The 22,167-nt window shown below is 43.2% G+C and overlaps 1 protein-coding gene across 7 annotated transcripts in view; it reads left to right on the top strand.

Moving 5' to 3' along the window:
• The first annotated feature begins 1,262 nt into the window (after window positions 1-1,262).
• RUNX2 (RUNX family transcription factor 2) overlaps window positions 1,263-22,167 on the top strand; it is a 223,512-nt gene continuing 202,607 nt past the window's right edge. For all 7 annotated transcript variants that reach the window (XM_059400341.1, XM_059400338.1, XM_059400344.1 and 4 more), the window contains exons 1-3: window positions 1,263-1,645; window positions 10,355-10,511; window positions 16,427-16,531. In XM_059400341.1, the coding sequence (XP_059256324.1) occupies window positions 1,277-1,645; window positions 10,355-10,511; window positions 16,427-16,531 (631 nt within the window). In that variant the 5' untranslated portion in view covers window positions 1,263-1,276. The remainder of the gene's footprint in view (window positions 1,646-10,354; window positions 10,512-16,426; window positions 16,532-22,167) is intronic.

Here is a 22,167-nt window from a genome sequence, read left to right as displayed (position 1 = left end):
CAAGTTTGAGTATAGAAAAAGTGTCCAGCCACCCACTTGAGGTTCTAAAAACTATTTAGCAAGTGTCCCCTTCACCCCATTTTTTTGTGTTCCTTGAGACAAAAAAGCACCCAAACCCTGCAAAATCATTTTTTCCCTGGGAGCCGCTCCGGCAGAGGTGGGGGGTGGGGTGGGGGAAGGGGGAAGAGTGCCGAGAAGTCAGCACAGACGCTCAAGAATTTTCCTTCCTCCTCTCCTGAAGTTACAACGAAAAATAACGACAGTCAGTTCAGCGCGCGGCTCTCTGGCGTCTCAGCTTCAACCTCGTGCGACCAAGAGGGGGTTCCTTGTCCTGGGTCGGGGGAGAAGCGAGAGGACGCGATCAGGCGAGATTCCCCTCGACCCGGGCCGCCTCTCGGGCTTCGGAAGCTGCGCGCTGCGTCCGGGGGCTCCTGCTCTTGGCCGGCGGGCGGCGGCAGCGGCTGCGATTCGCAGGCTCGAGAGCCGTTGCCCCGAGATCCGCTGCCCGCGACTTACCTCCTGGCACCTCGACGCGCGAGGGTCAGGGAAGCTTTGCAAAAAGCAGGAGGGACTGGATGCAAGGAGGTGGCCCTGAGAAGGCCAGAAGAGGAGAAAGGAAAGGAAGGAGCGGAGCCGGGGAGCCGGGCTGGCAGCCGCCGCGGGAGGAATCTGAGCGTGCGGCTGGCGCGGGGGGAGCGGAGGCCGCCGCGGAGGAGGCGGCGGCGGCGGCGGCAGCAGCAGCGCGGGGAGGGCGGGCGGCTGCGCGGACGCCTGCAGCTGGGTAGCTAGCTGAGCGCGCGGCGCGGCGGTGGCGGGCAGTGCGCGGCTATGCTGGCCGCGGGGCTGGACTGCTGAACCCACTCGGAGCCATCGCGGGACTCGACCTGGGAGGGGGCGCCAGCGCACCCAGGACGCGGTGCCCCAAGGGACCCCACTTCAAGCTGCGAACTGAAGCCCCCTGCCACCCCAGGACACACACATCTCCGCGCCGGTTCTCCGCTGCCACCGCCAGCGTTCCAAAGGCTCCGGCAAGATCTGTGCCTCTCGGGTCTCCCAACCCGCCAACCCGACTGCTCCGCATCGTCACCGCCGTCCCCGTCAGACTCCTCCCGGCAGTCGGCTTCACCGAACTTGATTTCTCACCTCCTCGGCCCCATCACCTCCATCCCCTTTCCCCCCGTCTCGCCTCCCCCCCCCCCCAATTTCCTCCTCCTCGCCCCTCATTTCCACCCTCCTCCCCCTCCCCCGGCCACTTCGCTAACTTGTGGCTGTTGTGATGCGTATTCCCGTAGATCCGAGCACCAGCCGGCGCTTCAGCCCTCCCTCCAGCAGCCTGCAGCCCGGCAAGATGAGCGACGTGAGCCCGGTGGTGGCTGCGCAACAGCAGCAGCAGCAGCAGCAACAGCAACAGCAGCAGCAGCAGCAGCAACAGCAGCAGGAGGCGGCGGCGGCGGCAGCGGCGGCGGCGGCGGCGGCAGCGGCGGCCGCGGTGCCCCGGTTGCGGCCGCCCCACGACAACCGCACCATGGTGGAGATCATCGCTGACCACCCGGCCGAGCTGGTCCGCACCGACAGCCCCAACTTCCTGTGCTCTGTGCTGCCCTCGCACTGGCGCTGCAACAAGACCCTGCCCGTGGCCTTCAAGGTAAGAAGCTGCGGCCGCTCCCCCGCCCGCCGGCGTCTCCATGCCCGCGGGGGCCGGGGCCCCGACGGGCTCTGGGGCCTCCTACCTTGGTGGCTCTGACCCGAGCACCCCCCCTCCCCGAGTGACCCTCTTCCTCCGGATCCCTCGGCGGGCTCGGGACGCGGTGACCCCGCGAAGATCCCCTCTCCCACCTGTGCCTGCAGCCAACCGCCTCAGTCCCTGACCCCTTTATCCTTTCATTACCCCTCAAGCCTCCCGACCAGCGTTCTAACCCACTCCTCTGAGAGGTCTCCCCTCCCCCTAGAAGCCCCTCGGTGCCCACTCTGGGCGCCACCACCCCGGCTTATTCCACCCCCCCCCCCACATTCCCCCGGGGTGAGGAGCGCCCGGCCTTCTCCCCCGGGACTCCCGCGTTCGCCCGGCTGGGCATACCCACCCGCCCATCAGCGCGGGCTGCCGGCGCCTCCCCTCCCCCGAGTCCCGCGCGCGCTTCTACTCTCTCCGCTCCAGTCAGACCCCCCTCTGCCCGGCTTGGCGCCCCCTTCTCTAACCCGCCTGAACCTCGGCGGCCCCGGCCGCTCCCGGGCTCGGGCTCTGGGGCCAGTGTTCGTGGGGTGCCGGCGCCGGGCGTTAGCGTCCGGGGCGGGGCGCGGGGTGCCGGCTGCGGAGCGTGGGCCGCATGACCCGTGTCCACGAGGGTCTCGGGCAAACCTAGGGACTCTGGGAGCGAGTGAGCGGGAGACAGCATGGGGGCGTCGGCTTGGCTCGCAGACCTGCGCCTGTTGCCGTTACCGGGAGGAAGGCGGGGCCGCCAGGGTCGCTGCGCGCCCGGAGGCGGGGGAGCCCCGGATCCCGGGGCGCTGGACCCTCGAGTGCCGGGAGGTGGCTAGTGGAGGGGGCGGGGGCTCGGGCCGCCTCTTGGAGCCGGGACCCAGCACCCCGCCTCACCCCACCTGGGAGGGACAGGGGAAACCTGTGAAATGCCTTTGGCTCGCCCGCCTTGAAAAAGGAGGTGAAAGTTTGAGGATTTCTCTTATTGGTACTTGTGAAGGACTTGAGTCCCTAAGGGCCCTCCTGCTTCTGAAAGGTCATGGGAGGCTCCGGCCGGAGGTCTGGGCGCGGAGGAGCAACCCCCGAGTCCTGAGAGCGCTCCCCGCGCACCGCGGCCTCCTCCGCTCGCCCGCCGGGCCCGTTAGTTGGAGGGCGGGTGTCGTCGGCGGGAGCCGCAGCAGCGGCCCGGCAGGTTGCGGGTCCAGGGTCTGGAGCCTCTCGCAGTAGCTGGATGCGTCTCCACAGCGCGGTCTAGATTTCCCCGGGCGGACCTCGTCAGGGGTAGCCCGGGAGCCCCCAGGGCCTGGCAGGCACTGGGCTGATGGGGAAACCGGTTCCCGGGCAGTCCACACTCCCAGGACCAGACTCCAGGGATGGAGGGGGCGGTGAGCCAGACAGGGAGAAGAGCATTCCCGGGAAGACGCTTCCGGCCCTGTCTGGCCTCTGAACTGGTAAAGGTGGGCCTGGGTCCTCTGGGTTCTGGGATCTGTGGAGAGCAGGCTAAGCGAGGCCTGGCGAAGTCGGAGGAGGAGGGAGGAATCCTGCCAGTTCCTGTACTGTGGACCCCGGGGCCAAGCTCCTACAGGCCACTGGCAGTTCCCAGTTGTGCATCACAACACCCCCCCCCCCATCACCACCCCACGCATCAATTCAGATTCCATGTGTGGGTGGGGTGGAAAGAAAGAGGAGTCCAGGTCAATTAGAGCTGGTTATCTAGCTGGGTCTTGTATCAGAACAGAAATCAGAATGAATTGTTCAGGAAAGGGGATGTTGCATTCTGGGGCAGGTTTCATTTTGCAGTTGGTTCAAGAAGTGTGTGTGTGTGTGTGTGTGTGTGTGTGTGTGTGTGTTTTAACCGTCACATTTCTCCTTTTATAAACCACCTATTTTGTAGATTAACGTTTTCCTCCTTGAAATACGAAAAGCTTAGAATGGATGTGAATTCTAGAAATTAGAATTTCCACACAAGAGCTATCTTTTACAACGTTCATCGTCCCTGGGCCCAGAATGTTCTAATTGGCCTTAAGCGAAGAGTGGAAATTTGTACCCCCCCAACCCTCAAAACACAAACAAACAAACAAAAAAGCCTGGATTAAAACAGCAAATACGAATAGATATTTTGTCTATAAAATGCCATGTCAGGCATTCCAAGTCAGGATATATGAAAATAAAATGGTAGGTACCTACGTTTTAAAAGATATCATTTAGATGTTTGGTGTTCTACATTCTGTTTGCTCTGCTAGACGTGTTTAAGGTATAACTGTCTTGAACTATTCTCCTCATTTATGGTGCTGAATTGATTTTGAGTCTTGGTACTTTGGATAGAAATGAACTTTTTGGTGCAAAGATAGAATGCAGTGTGTTTGAGCTGTTCTCAGATATTTTGGTTATCTTTAGGTTTTCTTATTACCACCCTTTTAAAATTATTTTGAAAATAAATTGTTTTCTTTGCTATTTACCATCCTTATTGTTAATTACAGAGCAGTTTTATTTTTAACCAGTGAACAAAACCATAGATTATACATAGCCATATTAGATTAAGTATTTTAATTCATATTAATTAAAAAAGAAATTGAGTTAATTTAAGACTTGATTCACTGTGTCCTCCCACTCCCATACCTGTATTTAAGAAAATTCAGACAGATGGTGATAGCTGAGATCCCCTCAGGATTTAAGTTTTGTCTCTGCTGAAAAAGATGTGTAGAGGTGTGGAACATCTAGATTTTGACAACATTTTTTATTGTTTTCATCTGAATGTTAGTAAAAACAATCTCTCTTTACCTTTCTTTTGAGATAAAAGCCTGAGATTAGTAGACTTTCTACACCCTTGTAACATAATCAAATACATATGCAGCAGAGAAATAATATGAAGAAGTCTCAGTTTTAGAAGTGGTGACCACAATTTGGCTATCATATTTAGAGCCATGTACAAAGTAAGTTACAGTGTTGTTGGGTAGATAATATGTGGGTAAATATATTTAAAAACACAAACACACAGAACTTAATTGTTGAGAAATCTGGGATTCAAATCAATACAGTATTTATTGAACCCATATTTTATGTCTGTGACCCTAAACTCAGAATTGAAGAACAACATATTGAGTTTAATATGTAGTGTTTTGATGTGTTAATTTAAAATAATGCTTCATGATGATATTGACAGTGTATTATATTTAAGACATAAGCAATGTATTAGTGTTGTTCATCTGATCTTGTTTTGGGATTATACAAGAATACTTATAATTTGTTTATACTCGGCATGTAAAAACACAAAATCAACTAGTATGTTTTAAAACATGCCAAGTTGTTTATTGGTATTATATTTTTAACAAAGTTCTGCACGTTTGTAGTGTTCCATCCTTCCAGGTGTCAAGGAAATGGAAATAAATATTTTTAACATTTCTTTCAGGTGTATCTTACTGAAAGCTTAAAATAGTTAAGGGATACTATTAGAGGATCCCCATGCCCTTTCTGTCTTAGATAATTCTTGTGACAAAGAAAGCAAAAAGCAATTTGCAAATTCATTACATTTGTTAATGGTCTGGTAGAAATAGGGAGAGCACATGTCAGCCTGGCATCCAGTAGCACCCTTAGAGTCAGAGGTCTGTCAGCCTTTCCACCATGAATCCTGGTGTTCAGGGCTTATAACTCAGTTGCTTTAAATAGCTTCGAGCTGAGACACTATGCAGAAATTTTAAGTCTAGATGTATATTTTAAAACTAAAAGTGGCGCAAGGCTATTGTGCTGTTTTAAGTTAGAGAACACTGGACTGTATATTTGCCAGTATCAAATGTTTTTCTGGCAATGTTAAAGAGAGAAAACACATTTTTAGACATATGATCTATTACTCATAGTTAATTCTGCATGTTTGATGATACCTTTCAGTATTTCTCATGAGTAGGGTTTCAAAATGATGGAGCAATTTCTATTCGAAAATAATTTTTTCGACATCACTGGCCATTTTCCTCTTCCAAAACAAGTATGCAGCTAATAAATATTGACATTAGTGAGCTGTGTTTTCCTAACGTATGTAATGATCAGGTTTTTATGTTTTTGTCTTTTTGAGTGTAATTATACCCCAACAAAGAAAAACATTATTGAACCTATTAAAACCTTATTGAATCTACTGTGAATTGTTATGCAAAATTATGTAAATCACAGTAGATTTCAGGTTGTGTGAGGACAGATACATTTTTGTGTTGTGCCTGTAAGTGCAATAAAAATTAAAGTTAAAAATTTTAGAACTGAATATTTAAAAGGTAATTGAAACACACAATTTTAGGTGGAAAATAAATATTTAAAAAATTTTAAGAAAAACTTCTATTTGGAAAAAGATATGGTTAAGATATCTTTCATTATATTCTCCCATTTGGCATTGTTGTTTGTCTCTTTTCAAAATTTCAGAACATCTGTTGTTAGATGATCTAAGCCAGCTTGATATAGGGCACGTAAATTCCTGGCTTACACTGAAATAATTTCCATCAACTTATTCTTTGATATATATTTTTAAAAATTTAAAATGGTATTTTATATTGCATTTATTTTTTTCTCTACAATTCAGTTAAGTTTTCCTAAATTCGAGGATAAATGCTAAAAATTAACTGTAGCATTTGTGAAACTTTTTAATTGTTTATTTGATGTTATCTCTAGATAACTACCATAGGAATACAATTTTCCCTTTTTACAATTGCTCCCTTACATCTTTTTATTCCAAATAAAGATTTGATCAGATTTTATCTTGAGAAAGAATTATATTTCAATTTTGCTGCAAGTACAATGTGCTAAATGATATTGGTCTGCAAGAGTAATTGGCTGGTTAAAATTAGACTTCTGTCCACGGAAATGTCAAAGGCAATTTTAATTTCCATACAATAAGACCACAAAAACAGTTTTAAGGGTCTGAGCTAATTCTGTATTGCTGCTCTTTTAGAATAATTCACAGATTTAGTCATAAGGAGTCTCATACAAAATTTCAGTAGTTTCTAGGGTTAAGTATCCTTTTACCTTATTCTGTATAAGCTATGTATCATGTGATTTAAATGCTAGTTCTATTGAGGTGTGCTAAATAAAGGAACTTCTTTCTCTGTTCTGAAATGTTAGGACACAAAATTACTTCCGTCTTCTCCCTTAAGTTTCTTGAATTAGTAAACTGTATATTTTAAAAACACTTAGAAATGTAATTGTTCAGGTTTCATCACAAACTGTTCTTTGCAGAACGGAACTTTTGTGTTGGGTAGTACGGAAACAACTTTTAAAGTGTGCTTGCTCCTAACTAGTTAAAAGAACGATTTTTGAGTGCTCTCTACCCCTTAAATTGTTTTCCATTGCTTGGGTTTGGTACAGATGAAATGTGTAAAAATTTCTTGATTCTTTTGGTTTTCTTTTAGATAAACACAGTTGAGAATCTCCAAGGGAGACTTTTTAGCTTCAGAGATCTATTTTCTTTAAAACACTCTGACATATAATTATACTTTTGATTGATATAAAATCGAATACAGTACTCTCTCTCTTTTCTTTTCCTCAGAAAAACATTGGGCATTTGATTTGGTAGAGTGAATAGTAGAAAAAAACCCCAATATATTTAGCCATTAAAATAGAGTTCAGCCATAACAGGAAAAGTTGTCACTACATTCTGTGAGCATTTCGTTTTTAGGCCAAGTTCTAAGCCTCCTAGAAGACTCACACAATTTGTGATTACCTATTTGTTTGGTTATTAAGTGTAATACGTAAAACATACCAATATTTAACATGGTGATTATTCTGTTGCTTAAGCAAAGAAAAGTGGATTTGTGTGTTTCACTCTTAGGGATCTTTTCTTTCATATTTTCCCATATTGAATCAATTTTCCTTTTTCTTCTAACTAAAAAAAATCCATTATGTTAAAAATATGCAGTAAAATAATAATGTCCCAGAACTCTTGAAAATCTTTATATTGGGACAGATTTCTTCATTGTTTTTTAAATTTAGCCAGACAGAAGCGAAACCCATCAGCAGTCAACCTTTATCTCTGAGAAACACCAAAAAACATCTCAAGACATGAAGTAAAGAATTACATGTTCAATTGAACCCGTTCAGGATGCTTATAAGTTAAAGCCTGTGTTTAGCACACAGCGGACTTAGAACCAGAATTAGCCTCCTCATCTTACAAAAAATACATCATTGTAATTACACTCTACTTCTAGAGTATCTTCTACATTATACAGACTTAAAAAAATTATTTCCAATTTATATTGGAAAACTGTGGTTCCTGGAGATGAAGTTATTTGACATCATAGCAGATGTAAAAAAGAGGTGGGAAAAAAGAAGGGCCTCTTAATTTTTGGTACATTCCTTTTCTTCTGAGCAGTACAAACTTCTCTGCCTTCATTAATATGCTTACTGGTTCCATCTTTACTTTGACATCAAAAACTGCATGGCAGGTGCTAAAACACAATATGCTGAATATAAAAGAGGTCAGACTTTCAGATGCAGACTAGCCAAACGTGAATTTTTTCAGTGTTTTCAGATGTTCCCATTTTTAGCCTTGTGAATTTGAAAAATTGAAAAGCATATTGTCTCCAGTAGGAGTAGGACATTACCTCTATTCAGGAGCCCCTTGAAGCACTAGATGAAGTATGCAGGGAGGAAATCATGTTCTCCTGGAATTTGCCCTTGACCTGGGAGACTTCTCAGGTTGAATAGAGTCACCCAAAGGGTAGTCGGCAATTCCCTCTTCGAAAAAGTTGTCAGAAACCTAGTTTGGTGCAAGAACATGTTGCTTATGGAGGGATGCTGACTCAGCCTTTAACAGGTTCTCTTCCTTGGACTTTTAGCTGGTACCCTTGCAGACTCTTGGCCGTGGGAGGCGTTGCTCTTTATGGAGCACTTCTGTACTTATTTCAAAATTATTTATCAACACTTACTATGTGCTAGGTACTGTTTGGGCTATGGGCATGTGGTGGTGAGCAAAGTCAGTGAAGGCCAATCTAATATAATCTAGTCTCCTGGGAGTAAGTCTCAGAACTTTGGACTAGTGTGTCAAAAGCAGTAGATGGATCACTAAAATATGTACATGGAAATGAGGATCATTTGAGAACAGTGGGGTTCTGGGGAAGTGTGTTCTGTAAGGAAGGCTATAGGATTTTGAGCTGAACAACAAAGTGCTAAGGCAGGCATGGCATTGAGAAACAGCCTAAGAGAAAAGCCAGGGCAAAAAAAAAAATTTTTTTTTTTTTTGACGAGTTTTTTTTTTTTTGTGTGGTTGGTGGTTTGCTTGCATGGAACAGAGGGTATGTGGTAGAGGAGGGCTGGGGTGGGGGTCATGAGTGGGGAAAACTCAGCCCTCAAGCATAGTTACAGGTCGGTTTTATCACACTATAAAAACTTGCTTTAATGAGAGTATGTACAAATTGTATTGGGAGTCTGGAATCAGATGCTTAGGTCTGCCTTGTGGAAATCTCGACAGAGGGGAGAGCAGCCCTAGGCATAGAAGAAGAAAGATCAGAGGGCTATTGGCCAGAGAGGCAAGAGCTCGTGGGCGTCATTATCAGAGAGCAGTGGGCTACTCTCAGTGGAACTATTGCTTAATCACCACAAGGGCATCTGGAAGTGGAATGAGGAAGAGATGGAAAAAATCTGAAAAGAAGATCCTGGAAGTTAGTTGAGAAAAATGATATGATCAAGAATGGATCAAGAATAGTGTGTCTCTGTGACCATGTGGCCTCTACACCAACATTCCCTCACCAGCCTTCCTGTGAAAGAGAGGTACCAATTTGCAGGTCAGCTGACCTCGGTTAAAAGTGTGACCCCTAGCCTTGGAGCAGTGAAAATGTTTGTGGACCTGAGATTCTCAGGATCCTTACTTGACTGAGTTAATCTGCTGCCGGTTAGCTGTTGAAGACTCAGGAGGCAGTGGTGTCATTTCAAAATGGCGGACGGGACAAGACAGAATCAATTTGTCCAAGGGCACGTTTTTTTTTTTTTTTTATCTCTACCACTCATTGGTCAATGACCATTTTCAGCCCATTCTAATCCTTGATTCGGCACCTAGACTTTAAGTTTCTCGAGAGCTTTGTCTATATTCCACAGTAGGGTGGGCCTTCAGAAATTATTTGCAGTGTGATTAAAAGCTGAATATGTAGCCCGAAGTTAGGAGATGAAATGTAGTGTTGGATACCACAGCCTATTGAAGCTTCCATATCATCAGGAACTCTAAGATTTCACCTCAATGTCTTCTCCCATAGAGCAGCTGACCAGACTTTCTTTTTTCAGCCTGTGATCTGGATGAGACCACACCTCAGGGGCTCTCCAGGCTGCAGACAGGCGGTGCCTTCATATGTACGATGCAATCTGCAGATGGGGCATCAGCTTTCCTTCTGTGGCATAATTCCCATGGACAACCTAACATGGGGATTTAATAAAAATGTACATGTATTCTGCGAGGAGTCCAACAACGAATGAAGGAAACTCTTGCCTGCCTTTGAAATGGGTGGACCTTGAAACATGGGTCTGTTTGAAGTGGCATCCTGACCCATATGCAGATGCTTCCTTCCTATCTGCCATGACTGGGCTAGAGCACTAAATCCTGATAAGACATATCATTTGCAATGGGAATATGTTCTCAGTGTCTAAGCTTTTCTGATGTGCCCTTATTGCTGCTGTGTTTCCTGTTTTATGTAGGTGGTAGCCCTCGGAGAGGTACCAGATGGGACTGTGGTTACTGTCATGGCGGGTAACGATGAAAATTATTCTGCTGAGCTCCGAAATGCCTCTGCTGTTATGAAAAACCAAGTAGCAAGGTTCAACGATTTGAGATTTGTGGGCCGAAGTGGAAGAGGTAGGTCTCTGGTTTTTAATATTGATAGTGGAATAAACACATCAGGATCTCCTGTTGAAATGTAGGCTAGTCTGTATACAAATCAGCACCTTCTTGCGCTGAACAGAATTGCTTAAGCTTTTATTTAAATATGTCCAGATGAAGTTGAGTGTTTTTCTGAGTGCTCAGGCTTTTTTCATTTGTTTTATGATACTGAAAATTCAAACAGTGTTTTCAGAAGAACTAGTCCCTAATTTCACTGGGCGTGAGCACATAAGGTGGAGAGAACAGTTGGAGGTTCAAGTTCTGAATTATGAGGAGCCAAATAACTGAGTAAATTGAGTGGCAACGAGGAAAGAAAAAGGAAAGCATTGGATCAATTTCCTGATAATATCAATTTTGTTCTAAGTTGCTGCAAGGACAGCCAGTATAACGTTCTTCACTTAGCACATAGGTTACCTCAGTATGATTTAACTTACTCTTATAATAAGAATCTATTTTAAAAAGTCATAGTTTTTTACAGAAGGCTTCTTATTTGAATTGGGGAATGATGTGTTCCCTGTGTTACAGTGACTATATAGAGTGGTCTAGACAGATGAGTGATTAAGATTCTAAATAATTTCCACATTATTTGAGGGTCTCCCCCTCCTGCATCTATCTTCAAATATTGGGAGTCCTTAAAAAGATCATAAAATAGAAAATAATTTCTTTTAGGGTTCTCATAGCTGTTTCATAAAGGGGATTAATGTTTTTTAAAAAAAGTCTCCAAGGAAACCAATATTTTGGCTTTTATTTACTTTCCTGTAGAGAGACTTGTAATGGTCCTTCACAAGAAGTATGATGCTCATTTATGCATTTATTGAATCTACTATTTTCATTTTAAGTGTCTCGATAAGAAGAGAGAAAATAGACCACTTTAGGATGGAGGTGAAATAAATTAGAATGACCTATGGAATGACTTCTACCCAGGTTCGAATTAGGAAATGAGAAGCATCAATTTTTAAACCATGTCCCATAATTGCTCTTTAGTTTGGATCAGATGTCATATTATTACCATTGTAAAAACTTGATAAGGGAAATTCAAGCAAGGCTGTTTCCGATGAGTAGTTTTAGTTTACTTTCTAGGAACAGGGCCAAGAAGCTGTACTTTTTAACTTAAAAAAAATGATGCATGCTAATGAGATACTGTCACTGAAAGGTTGTTTGAAATAAAATGAGGCTCAGAGCCTCTGGTAGACTCAAAACTAAAGGGGTTATCTCTGCATCAGATTTAGTTTACTTTCATTAAAAGGAAAAAAGACACATCCTATCTCACTGTTGACTGATTAGGTGTGAAGTGTGTGCATTCTTTTTTTTTTTTTTTTTCTGTTATTGGTGCAGGTCCACAGTACAATGAAAGTTTCTCTCTTTTCTAGTAGAAATCAAGAAACATTTGAACAGGATGATTTACCTGCATGCTCTGAACTGTATCTTTCTCCTTATGTGACATTAATTTTGTTTTTAATTGGAGTAATGAATTTCAGTATTTAGAAGACTGGATACTCCCTTACAGAGTCAAGCTAGTGTTTCCATTTACCTTGCTTTTGTATTATATAGATGCTGCATAACTTTTCTCTGATCAATTTGAGTAGAAACTATGGCAAAGTGATAGTGTACTTTGTAAACCCTCAACATATTTATTTAAGAAACTTCAAAGAGAAACAAAGGGTGTGCACTGTTTTACTATATTGGCTTTCTGAGTTTTGGCTGGTTTCCCAAATAGCAATTTTTATATTTAAAAAAAAAAAAAGACAGACTTAACTGCTTGCAGACTTTTCACGCATGGAAGATGAAGAAAGCTTCTTTTGATGAAGTGTAATTATGTCCAAACAGAGCTGACCCCCTCCCCCTATATTTCTTATGATCTTAACTGAAGAAAGTAGGATTTTTCCTTTGAAGCAGCCGGGACTTGGTGGAGGATCTGAAATGCTACAGTCTGCTGCCAGAGGCAGGATGGAGAAATTGGTCCAGACTTGTCTTCGAGACTTAGATTGGGGGCGGGAGGGGGGCGGGGGAGTGGGTGCAGAGAGAAAGAAAAATTGATTTATCGCTAATAATAGATTTTTATATCATGACATTAATGTTATATGAAAGGAATCAGTAATATCAAGCTGAAATGAAGAGGACGAAAGGAGAGAGAACACTGATAAGAGATACCATTCTTTGGGGGAAAAAAAAAAGAAAAAAGGTCAGTTTTTCAGTGGCAGGAAACCCTTTAACCTGCCTGTGTACCTGACCTGCTTTCTAAAAACAAAACAAAACAAAACAAACTCCTTCCAGCTTCATCTCTGATTTTTACATTTCTACATTTCTCTTAAATGATGAAGTCTGGATCATCATGTTGCTACGATTGTATCCCCGCCCCCCCAGCTATTTACAATTTTCTATTTTGAGTAGCATGAAAAAATAATACAAAATTTCTTAAATGTTAACACTTTTTCTTTTCAGTGGTAGAGAGATAAATTCTCAGAAATAGAAAAACAGTTTTAGATATATAAAGGAGTTATTTCACTACTTACTTTGTCATTATGGGTTAACTGATGACTTTTGAAAATGCTTTGAATTAAAATTCACAGAGCATCTGTGAAACTTGCATCAAGTTAGGAGTGGCTTATCTTTTTTTTATTGTCCCCCCCCCTTTTTTTTCCTCCTTTGCATTTTAAACAAAAGTATTTGTTTGCTATTTCAGCAGAAATATTTGGTCCTTAAGTTTTCTTGCTATGTGTGCACACTTCTACATCAAACATGCTGCTTGTGGTCTACAAGCAGTTTGAAGCACCTACAGTGTACAGAGCTCAGTACTGTATCACTCCAAGATACAATCCTTGCTTATAGTTTTATCCTATCGACTGTCCCTGATAGCCTCTCGAGTTAGGTTAGAATTGTCTTTCAGTGACCGTGCCTGTATTTATCTTGGAGAATATATGACTCCAGGACATATTTTGGAACTAGTTCCTAGCTGAAGCCAAGGATGATATAATTAGTTGTCATTAGTGCTAGCTAGCTAGCTCCCTCGGTAGAAGTCAGCATTTTTATCACTTCTGCAAAGTAGTAAACAATGGAATTTAGAAAAAGGTTCTTTTTTTTTTAATTTTTAAGCAAAATTTAAGTAAATCATGAGTACTCAAATAAACATTTGACTTAGGAGATGCATTGTTATTTGTGAGGTGAAAAACCAATTACTCAGTTGGGTAGTAGTTTCTGGAAGTTTCTTGAACACTATGTTCATGTTCCTCCTGAAGGGGCAGTAAGAGGTAGAGAGAACCTCCTTAATTTTTATTTTAGTTGTCAAAGTACATTTTGATCTTCAGGATTTGATTTTAGAAGATTGTAGTGATACTTCAAGGACTGGTTTCCTCTCCCCCAAACCCACCTCTTTTAAAAAGGAATTTTTACTGGTTCTGCTTTGAACATGTAGGTGCTTTATGCTTACAGGGTAAATTTTATATTGGCTTTTGTTCTTACACAAGGTGTTTGAATTTGGGAGAAGCATTGATGACTTTTAATATCTGAACAAAGATATGAAAGCCTCAAGTAGAAATATTCTCAGAACCGGTTTCGATAAGTTCACGAGTCTGAATAACACTAGCAGGTCATTTAGACTTATTTAAGGACAAGTGAGATATATACATCCTTGCTTTGTTAAGATCTGTGCCAAGGATGACAGCTGCCTTGCTAACCAGCCTTGTAGAAGTGCAGTCCTGGCTCACAGACCACTGATCTGACCCAGAATGGCGTCTTGTATGGTTTAATCTCACTTACCTTTCAATCTAGGGGTTCAGCCCATTCACTCCCCGAGCTCTCTACATTGTTTTGAGTTCTCTATCTGGATCTCTATCAGATCTCTTCAGCTTTCTGATCTCCCATTCTGTACACTTGGGAGTTTTCTGTAACTAGTTCAGATTGCCAGCTGCCTTTTTCTTCCAGTTAGCCCTAATGTTTATAATAAATCCTCTGGTTCCTAACCAGACAATTGCATTTCTTTAAACCCATGTAACATTCAGTCTATAATGGATGAAATATGATCTATCAGTGACACTTTAAAAATAGATGCTTTCCTCCTCCTGGCGAGATATTATGCTAGTGGATTTATATCTACTGTTTCTTGGTCTTATAGAGCTGATGGGGACGCGTGTAGAAATAAATGATCTGTTAATTTTTAAAAATTTTCTCTGACAGAGTTTAAAAGAAGAGCACTCTCTTTAAGGCCTGGAAGACCTGGGTTCAGACCCTGATTTTTTCCTCTTATTAGTTGTGTGGTTGACTTACTAAGCCTCTCTGGGCTTTAGTTTCCTCATTTGTGAACTGCAGGGGATGAAGCTAACTGGAGAGGACTAGAGGAGATATGTATGAGGTGGTTGACAGTTAGTAGTTTTCTAATCAGTATTCATCTCTCCCTGTCTGCTCCCCTTCCCCCACTTGCATCTTGTCTTTTTTTTTTCTTTTTTTCTTTTTTTCTTTCTTTCTTTTTTTTTTTTTTTTTTTTTTTTTGATACTGGCCATGGAAAAGTATAGCCAAAGAGACTTAAAGCTAAATATACTGAGTAACAAATGATGTGTGTCTTAAACATATTTTAGGAACTTCTATGGTCAGGGTTGAAAAGAAAACCCATTCACTAGATTTGACAGCCAAAGACCTGTTCTACATTAAGCCTCGTGTAGAACCTGTTCCACATTAAGCTTTGAGAAGATTGCCTTAAACTCTGCATTGCTACATAATGTTTAAGATTTGCGTTTTGATTTAATACCCTCAAGCTTTCAGTAAAGGGAAAAAACAGTCTCTGACCAAAAAAACAAAGCAAAACAATACGAGCTGTTTCAAGGTCTGGTACAGGAGCAGGCCAAGAGCACACTCTGGCCCGGGATTGCCACGAAGGTTTTATTGAGTCACTGTTTCACGCCCACCTTTTCCTGTCTTGTAACAGTTTGCAGTTTTGACTATCTGACATGACTAACCGTTGCAAATCTAACTGATTACAACTGTCAGTGAGTCTGGGTAGCAGGGTCTGGGATCTTCTTCTGGAGAAGGCAGACATCCGAGTCTGCTCCCAGACTTCTCCCTGTCTTCTTTCCCCCACCTTTATTCATCACCTTTCCTCATTAATTTGAAACATCAGATGTCGTGTTTCAATGAAGCACACCCTCAGCTAAAAGCAGCAATTCTCACTTACGTTGGGAGACGTTGTGTACATGGAGCGAAGAAGTCACTGTCAGGGAGTTAGTTCAGGATTTAACAGCAAGGTTGTATGTTCGGGCAGGGGTGGGCAGGGAGGAGAAAAGCTCTGTTCCAGTAATGATGAAATCATCATACCACAGGCACATTAAGGCAGGACAGGAGACACCGGCTCCTGTTAAAATGATTCCCATAAGAACCTTCCTCTTTCATCTTCTTATTGTAGTGCAGTTAAATAAATGAAATGCTAAAGCCATGTGAAGTAAATAACATAATCAACAGTGATTTACTATTGTTCTCTCATGGGGTCATGACCTAATCCTAAATAAAGACTTCTAAAATTGTCTGTGTTTGGATGTGTTCCTGATGTTGTTGGAGAGGACTGGAAGGAAGAGAATCTTCCTCAAGTGGGCCAGCGTTTTTGTTTTCATTACCACTCCTTGCTACTGAGCTGCAGTTTTGTTTTGTTTTGTTTTTTTTTTTTTTGGGAGTTGGAGCCCTCTTGTAGAGCACTGCAGTGAAGATGGTCTGGATACTCAGTTTAATCCTTCCCCAAAGTGGCCATCGGAGGCTTTCTCATTGAGAATAAAGAGCCCCGTCTCTTGCTTTTGTTTCATTACCTCCTCAGACATGCTCGAGTGCAATCTGGACGTCCATGCTGTTCTGTTATCCCTGGTGCTGTCTTTTTATATTCACTGTGGATTTTCCCCTTTTACATCTGCAGGCAAGAGTTTCACCTTGACCATAACTGTCTTCACAAATCCTCCCCAAGTAGCCACCTATCACAGAGCTATTAAAGTTACAGTGGATGGACCCCGGGAACCCAGAAGTAAGTACTCGCCTTCCTGTTGGAAACGGTAAACAGGGTGTGTGGGGGACCCTATGAGGAATGTGTCCCTGAGCATTAGGACTACTTTCATGTAAACGGTTTCTTTGCCAAGTATGCTCTCTGCATGTGTTTGGACTGAGGGGCAGTTAGCAGAAGTTCACAGTTAGTAGAAGATCAAATTACACTGGTCAACCTTGCCACAGAATTGCTAAGGCTTACCTAACTTGGGGGACATGAGTGGAGAATTACTCAGTCACTGTAGGTGCGGGCTAAGACATTCTTCTCATGTGCTGTACACACTAGACAGCAGACCCATGAGATCTGAGGAGAAAAACAACAGACTGAAAAATCTTGAGCTTAGTCAAAAAGCATTTGTGTGTGTTTCCCATGGTCTAAGAATGTGTTTTAACTTTTTAGCTCGCCCACTCAATTCCCTTTATAAAGAGCACACTGCTTAATTACAAAGAATTTATTTGCAAATGATAACTTGCTTGATTGTTACAACACTGTTGTTTGGTCATGTTCTGGTAATTGTTATAGATAGTTTCTTTTAACAGATAGAGTCAAACCACGTCTAAATCCGCCTTGGTGTGTTTGTCTGTCTGGACATCCAGAAGGTTGATCGGGCATTCATTTAAGAAGAACACATAACCCATTTGGGCCAATATGCATTTTCCTCCCAAATCTAAATAGAGACAGGTTTCCTCCCCAGTCCCACCCCCAAAACTGATTTGATCAAACTTGGTACAGCAGCATTTAACTGCATTTAGGGATTAAAGATTATTTGATATATATGACATGAAAACTAATGTGCCAATGGAAACATTGAACTCTGCCTTTGATGAGTGAGTACATGGGAGTCCCAGCCATTGGGTTTAGAGAGTTTAATTTGGTTTGTGGTGGAGGTACAGCTGGCAGAAATATTTGTTACACAAGGATACACCTGCTTGGACAGTGAGAATGATCTATCTTCCCCTAAAAGTGAGAGAAAAGGCCTGATTTTTTCCCCCTCCTCAAGTAGCATATCATGCAGGAGCATAGGGTGCCTTCAGTTCCTCTTGCCGCTCTCTCTTCACCAAGGCTCACTGCTTGTCTGAACTAGGGAGGTTTCCTGCCTCAAAAGCCAGTCTTTGAAGTTTTTCTTTTCTCCTTCTTTCATGTGTATGGCTTCTTCTAGGCTCACAGTTTTGGGTCAGTGCAGGCTCCATTCAGGTTGAGAATGTTCTGTTAGGCAGTGTGTCTCTGGTCACCCTGAGTCTCTGGTCATAAGAGCCAGTGGTTATGCAGTGCAGGTGACTAGAACAGAGCAGGACTGTCTGGTCTGGTGTGGAGCTTTGGCTGAAGTTCCTGAACTGCCATATTCAGGGGAATATGCCTTGTGATGGAAGCCACATGTTATCTAATTAGCCCTTGAGTTCCTGAAAAGGCAGGGACATCCATTTCAGTCTTGTGTAAAGCAGGACAGTAGTCTTTTAACACTTCTAATACTTATCTTTTAAAGATGTTTCCTGCTGATCTCAGCAGCTCTTCTCACTTCTTGGAAAAACCATTATTGTGTGTGTGTGTGTATGTGCGCACCTCTGTTTGTGTATGTGTCCATACACTCAAGAGTGATAGTTGTGAGAGGAAATAGGGAAAGGTGGGTGGGTGCAGCCCTGTTCTGAAAGGGGCGACAGAAGGTGAGGAAACGGGGTAGCTTTGGGAAAGTCACTTCTCTCAGGTGAGGATACCATTTCCTAATTCCCAAGAGGTTATTGGCAGAATTAATTGGCTGATAGGCTTGCTGTCCTGTAAAGGCAGAGAAGTGCTCTGAAAGCAAGGAGGGTCCAGGATAGAGGGGCAGATGGTGTATATGTGACCTGAGTTTGGGCTCTGGGTGCTGAGGGTGGGAGGGGGAGCAGATGCAGATCATGAGTGGCAGACCACTGAGTAATGACATTTTTCAAGGACCAGAAATATATGTGACAATGTGTTGTCATGATGGCATCATGAGGGGGTGTACCAAACTCAGTGCCTGCACACAAGGATGGATATGGTATCAGCAACATCTTAATCCTATAACCTTGAGTTTCTATATGGGATTATTGCCTTCTGCTCTGCTCGTGGCCATCCTGGGCGTGGAGAGCATAACACTCTTCCCAGTATTGTTCTTTAAATTTTCACATCCCAGGTGTGAAAAATGCCCAGCATTTTCCATTTTCTTCAACTCTAATAGGATTTGGAATGACTGGTGCATATATAATGTTAAATGGAGATTCCTCCAGAATGTGGATTGGCAGACTTTTTCTGTGAAGTGCCAAATAGGAAATAACTTCTGCTTTGTGGGCTATATCTTCTCTGTCACAAGGACTCAACTCTGACAACATAGCTCAACTGACCTCGGCCAATACATAAATGAATGGTTAGGGTTTGTATTTCAATAAATCTTTATTTGCAAGAACAGATGGTGGGTCTGGTCTGGCATACAAGTTGCAATTTACTAACCCTTGCTTTAGATTTCAAACTGGCTTATGTTATTAACCCTTGACAGAGTAGGGCTTTAGAAAAAGGCTTTCCTGATGGGAGAGAGAAAAAGACAATGCAATTGTCTGAGCCGTCCCTCCAGTGAAATTATAATTCCTCAAATGGTGGTTGTCCTAGAAATAGTATCCATCTGTTTATTATTGTAATGGTTTGATGGAGTTGAGGATATTATACCATTGATTCCCATTAATGGAATTTTACTGCTTCCTCCAGAGATCAGAATATATATTGAAAAAGCTACTTTTGGTAGATTAGCTATTTGGACAAGGACAAGTTCTGGGTCAACTGGCTGGGTCTTTATTCAGTCTCACATAGTGATTAAGGGTGTGGCTTTGGTGTCTGACTGTCTGGATTGAAATCCCAGCTCCACCGCTGACTGACCCGTTAGTTGTATGGTGGTAGACCAGTCACCTGACTTTTGTTTCCTCAACTTCCTCATCTGTTAGAGTGAGACTAACGATGGTATTTTCTTCATTGGTTGCTGCCAATATGTTAAATGATGTAACGTCCATAAAATATGTAACACAGTGATTGTCATGTAGTAAGTGCTCATTAAGTCTAAGTTGTTTCTGCATCAGTTCCCTTCAGCATCAGAGGAGTTTGCTGTAGAGTTTTGCTTCTTGTATGCTTCCAGGAAATAGATACCATCTAGACTCTGCTCCCTTGCGTGTTACTTATTTTTTTCTTGCAGACGGTTTTACTAATTTCTGCTCATTAGTAAATGACACTAATAAGTGTTATAAACTGTGCCTTGAGCAGGTAGTCCTGCTGCCTGGGGACGGCTTTGCAGAGACAATGATACACACAGTTTGTTGGCAGCCAAGAGAAGTCCGAAAGAGGATACAATGGCTCTAGTGCCCCCCTCTGAGGCTCTGCTTATCAGCACATCTGCCAAGACTTGCTTTTCACTCAAAAATCAGAGAGGTTTCATCCTTGTGTGTTCTCTGTCTCTGGCAGCTGAACCGGTGCTGTCAGATCACAAACAATTTCTGTCCTTAATATACACATCTGGCGTTGGCAGTTGGACGAACTTCATAAGAACACATGATCATCACTCATTACAAGATTAAAAAGTACCCCATGGCATCATTGATGTTTTTTCACTTTGATCCTTCTGCAGTTGTGATTCATCTCAGTTATAAAACTTCCCTTGAAAGGAACATAGCCGATGACTTATTAGAACCTTCATCTTAAGTAGCGTAAACATGAAAACGGTGCACATCTTTACAAAATGGCATTTGTTTTCTCTGCCAGCTTATCATTTTAAGACATGACATCATACCTAAGATCCCAAATTTGTAAGTCCCGTGTTTAGGCAAGGCGTTTTGACCTTCTGTTGGCAAGTGAGCTAGAACGACTGCCGTATGTTCGCCAGCAGAAGAAGTCAGTGGAGCAGCGGCAGCTACGGTAATGTGTTCAGATGCCTGACTCTTTCAAACATCAGTTTCTATTAGGATTCTTTGTTCCGTATGTGCCCTTGGTTCCCACTGCCGTCCGAGTGAGAGAATTTCTACAGGAAGGTGAAAACTTCCCAAAGTCGGAGTTGTGGTTCTGAGTTAGGGAGGCCGGCTGATGGTAAAGGTATTACCGGCCATGCAGAGGATGGAAAAAATAAATTGCCCTACATAGTTAGGATCCTTTTAATTCTCTTGCTATTTTTTCAGTTATCTATTGCTGAATAACATACCATCCCAAAACATCATGGCTTCAAACAGCAACCAGTTTATAATTCTTCAGGATTTGGTGGGCTGCCCGGGGTTCATCTGGATGGGTTTTCTGCAGGTTTGCCTGGGGTCTTTCATTGACTGCAGGAAGATGGCGGCTGGTGCTGGAACATCCATGATGGGTGGGTTCTTACGTCTGCTGCCTTGGTGGGATGGCGACAAGGCTGGGCCTGGCTGGAACGATGGGACAACTGGGCCTTCCTCCCTCTCTCTGTGGTTCTAGAGCCTTTCCCCCTCCACATGGTCCCTCCATCCAGTCTCTCCAGCATAGTCTGACTTCCTCCATGGCAGGTCAAGACTCCCAAAGGTGCAAGAGTGGGAGCTTTTAGGCCTTCTTCTGGCTTTTAAGACTCCGAACTGTCATGGAGTTACTTCCTTCATATACTGTTGGTTAAAGCAAGATACAGTTCAGTCTCAATTGAAGGGGAGAAAACCCATAAAGACATGGGTGATGGTGACACTGGTTCATCGACTCAGCAATTACATCAACCTCCATAAGTGTTTAGATGGCAAGTGTCATTGTTGCCATGGGACACAATGATATTTTTGAGGTATCCTCTTCTGAAAGATCTCTCAATTTTCTAATCTGGAGGATGTTTAAAGTTCTGCAAGGTTTTCTGTCCAAAGTTTATAGGATGTGTGCAGCACTCACAGCGGGGCAGGAAAAACCAGGCTAGGCATCAGGCTTGGGCATGGTTCTGTGATGTCTTTTTATCAAGGGAGGAAGTAGTTCAAGTCCTGTCCTCTTCTTACCAGTTTTAAGGAGAGAACTGAGTCTCCAACCCAGGCCCTCTAGTTATATTAATTCACAATCGCAGAGACGTTCTTTCCTGCCAAGTTCCATTTAAGAACCCAACCATCAAAATCACAAAGGCTTTAAACTACTTTCCCACCTACCCCATTTTCTTCAAAAAAAAAAAAAAATTCTGCAAGGTGACTCCCAAGTTTTAATTATAGTAACTTCCTTTTGAATTGAAGATATTTGGTAATTATCCGGTGAATTAAGGGTGAGTGTTACCTTGGGGTGCTTGGTATTAGCAGGTCAAATCAAGGTGCACCAGATCAATACTTGAATGAGAGAAGAACATTTGCTGTTTGAACAGAAGGAGGTTATTAGCCTGGCCTGGCAACATGGCCAGTCTGAGGCGGAAGTATTTTATGACTCCTCAGTTGGATGAGCCTGGAGGTTTTATAGTTTCTATCGCCCAGCTTTGGAAGGTTTCACTTGCCAGCACATCTGTGAACCTGATAACCTAACACACATGAGTGGGTGTCTAAGAGTTTTTGCGTGCTGTGCCCTAGGGAAGTAAATCACAGCTGCTCTGGTCACAGATGACCAAAGCTGTCATCTGTGTACTTATGGCTGGGACACTGCTGTTCATTGTGGAC

This window comes from Mustela nigripes, chromosome 5 (genome assembly GCF_022355385.1).
Source record: "Mustela nigripes isolate SB6536 chromosome 5, MUSNIG.SB6536, whole genome shotgun sequence".
Taxonomy (NCBI): domain Eukaryota; kingdom Metazoa; phylum Chordata; class Mammalia; order Carnivora; family Mustelidae; genus Mustela; species Mustela nigripes.
Note: the sequence above shows the minus strand (reverse complement) of the source record. Positions and strands in the feature narration are given on the sequence as shown.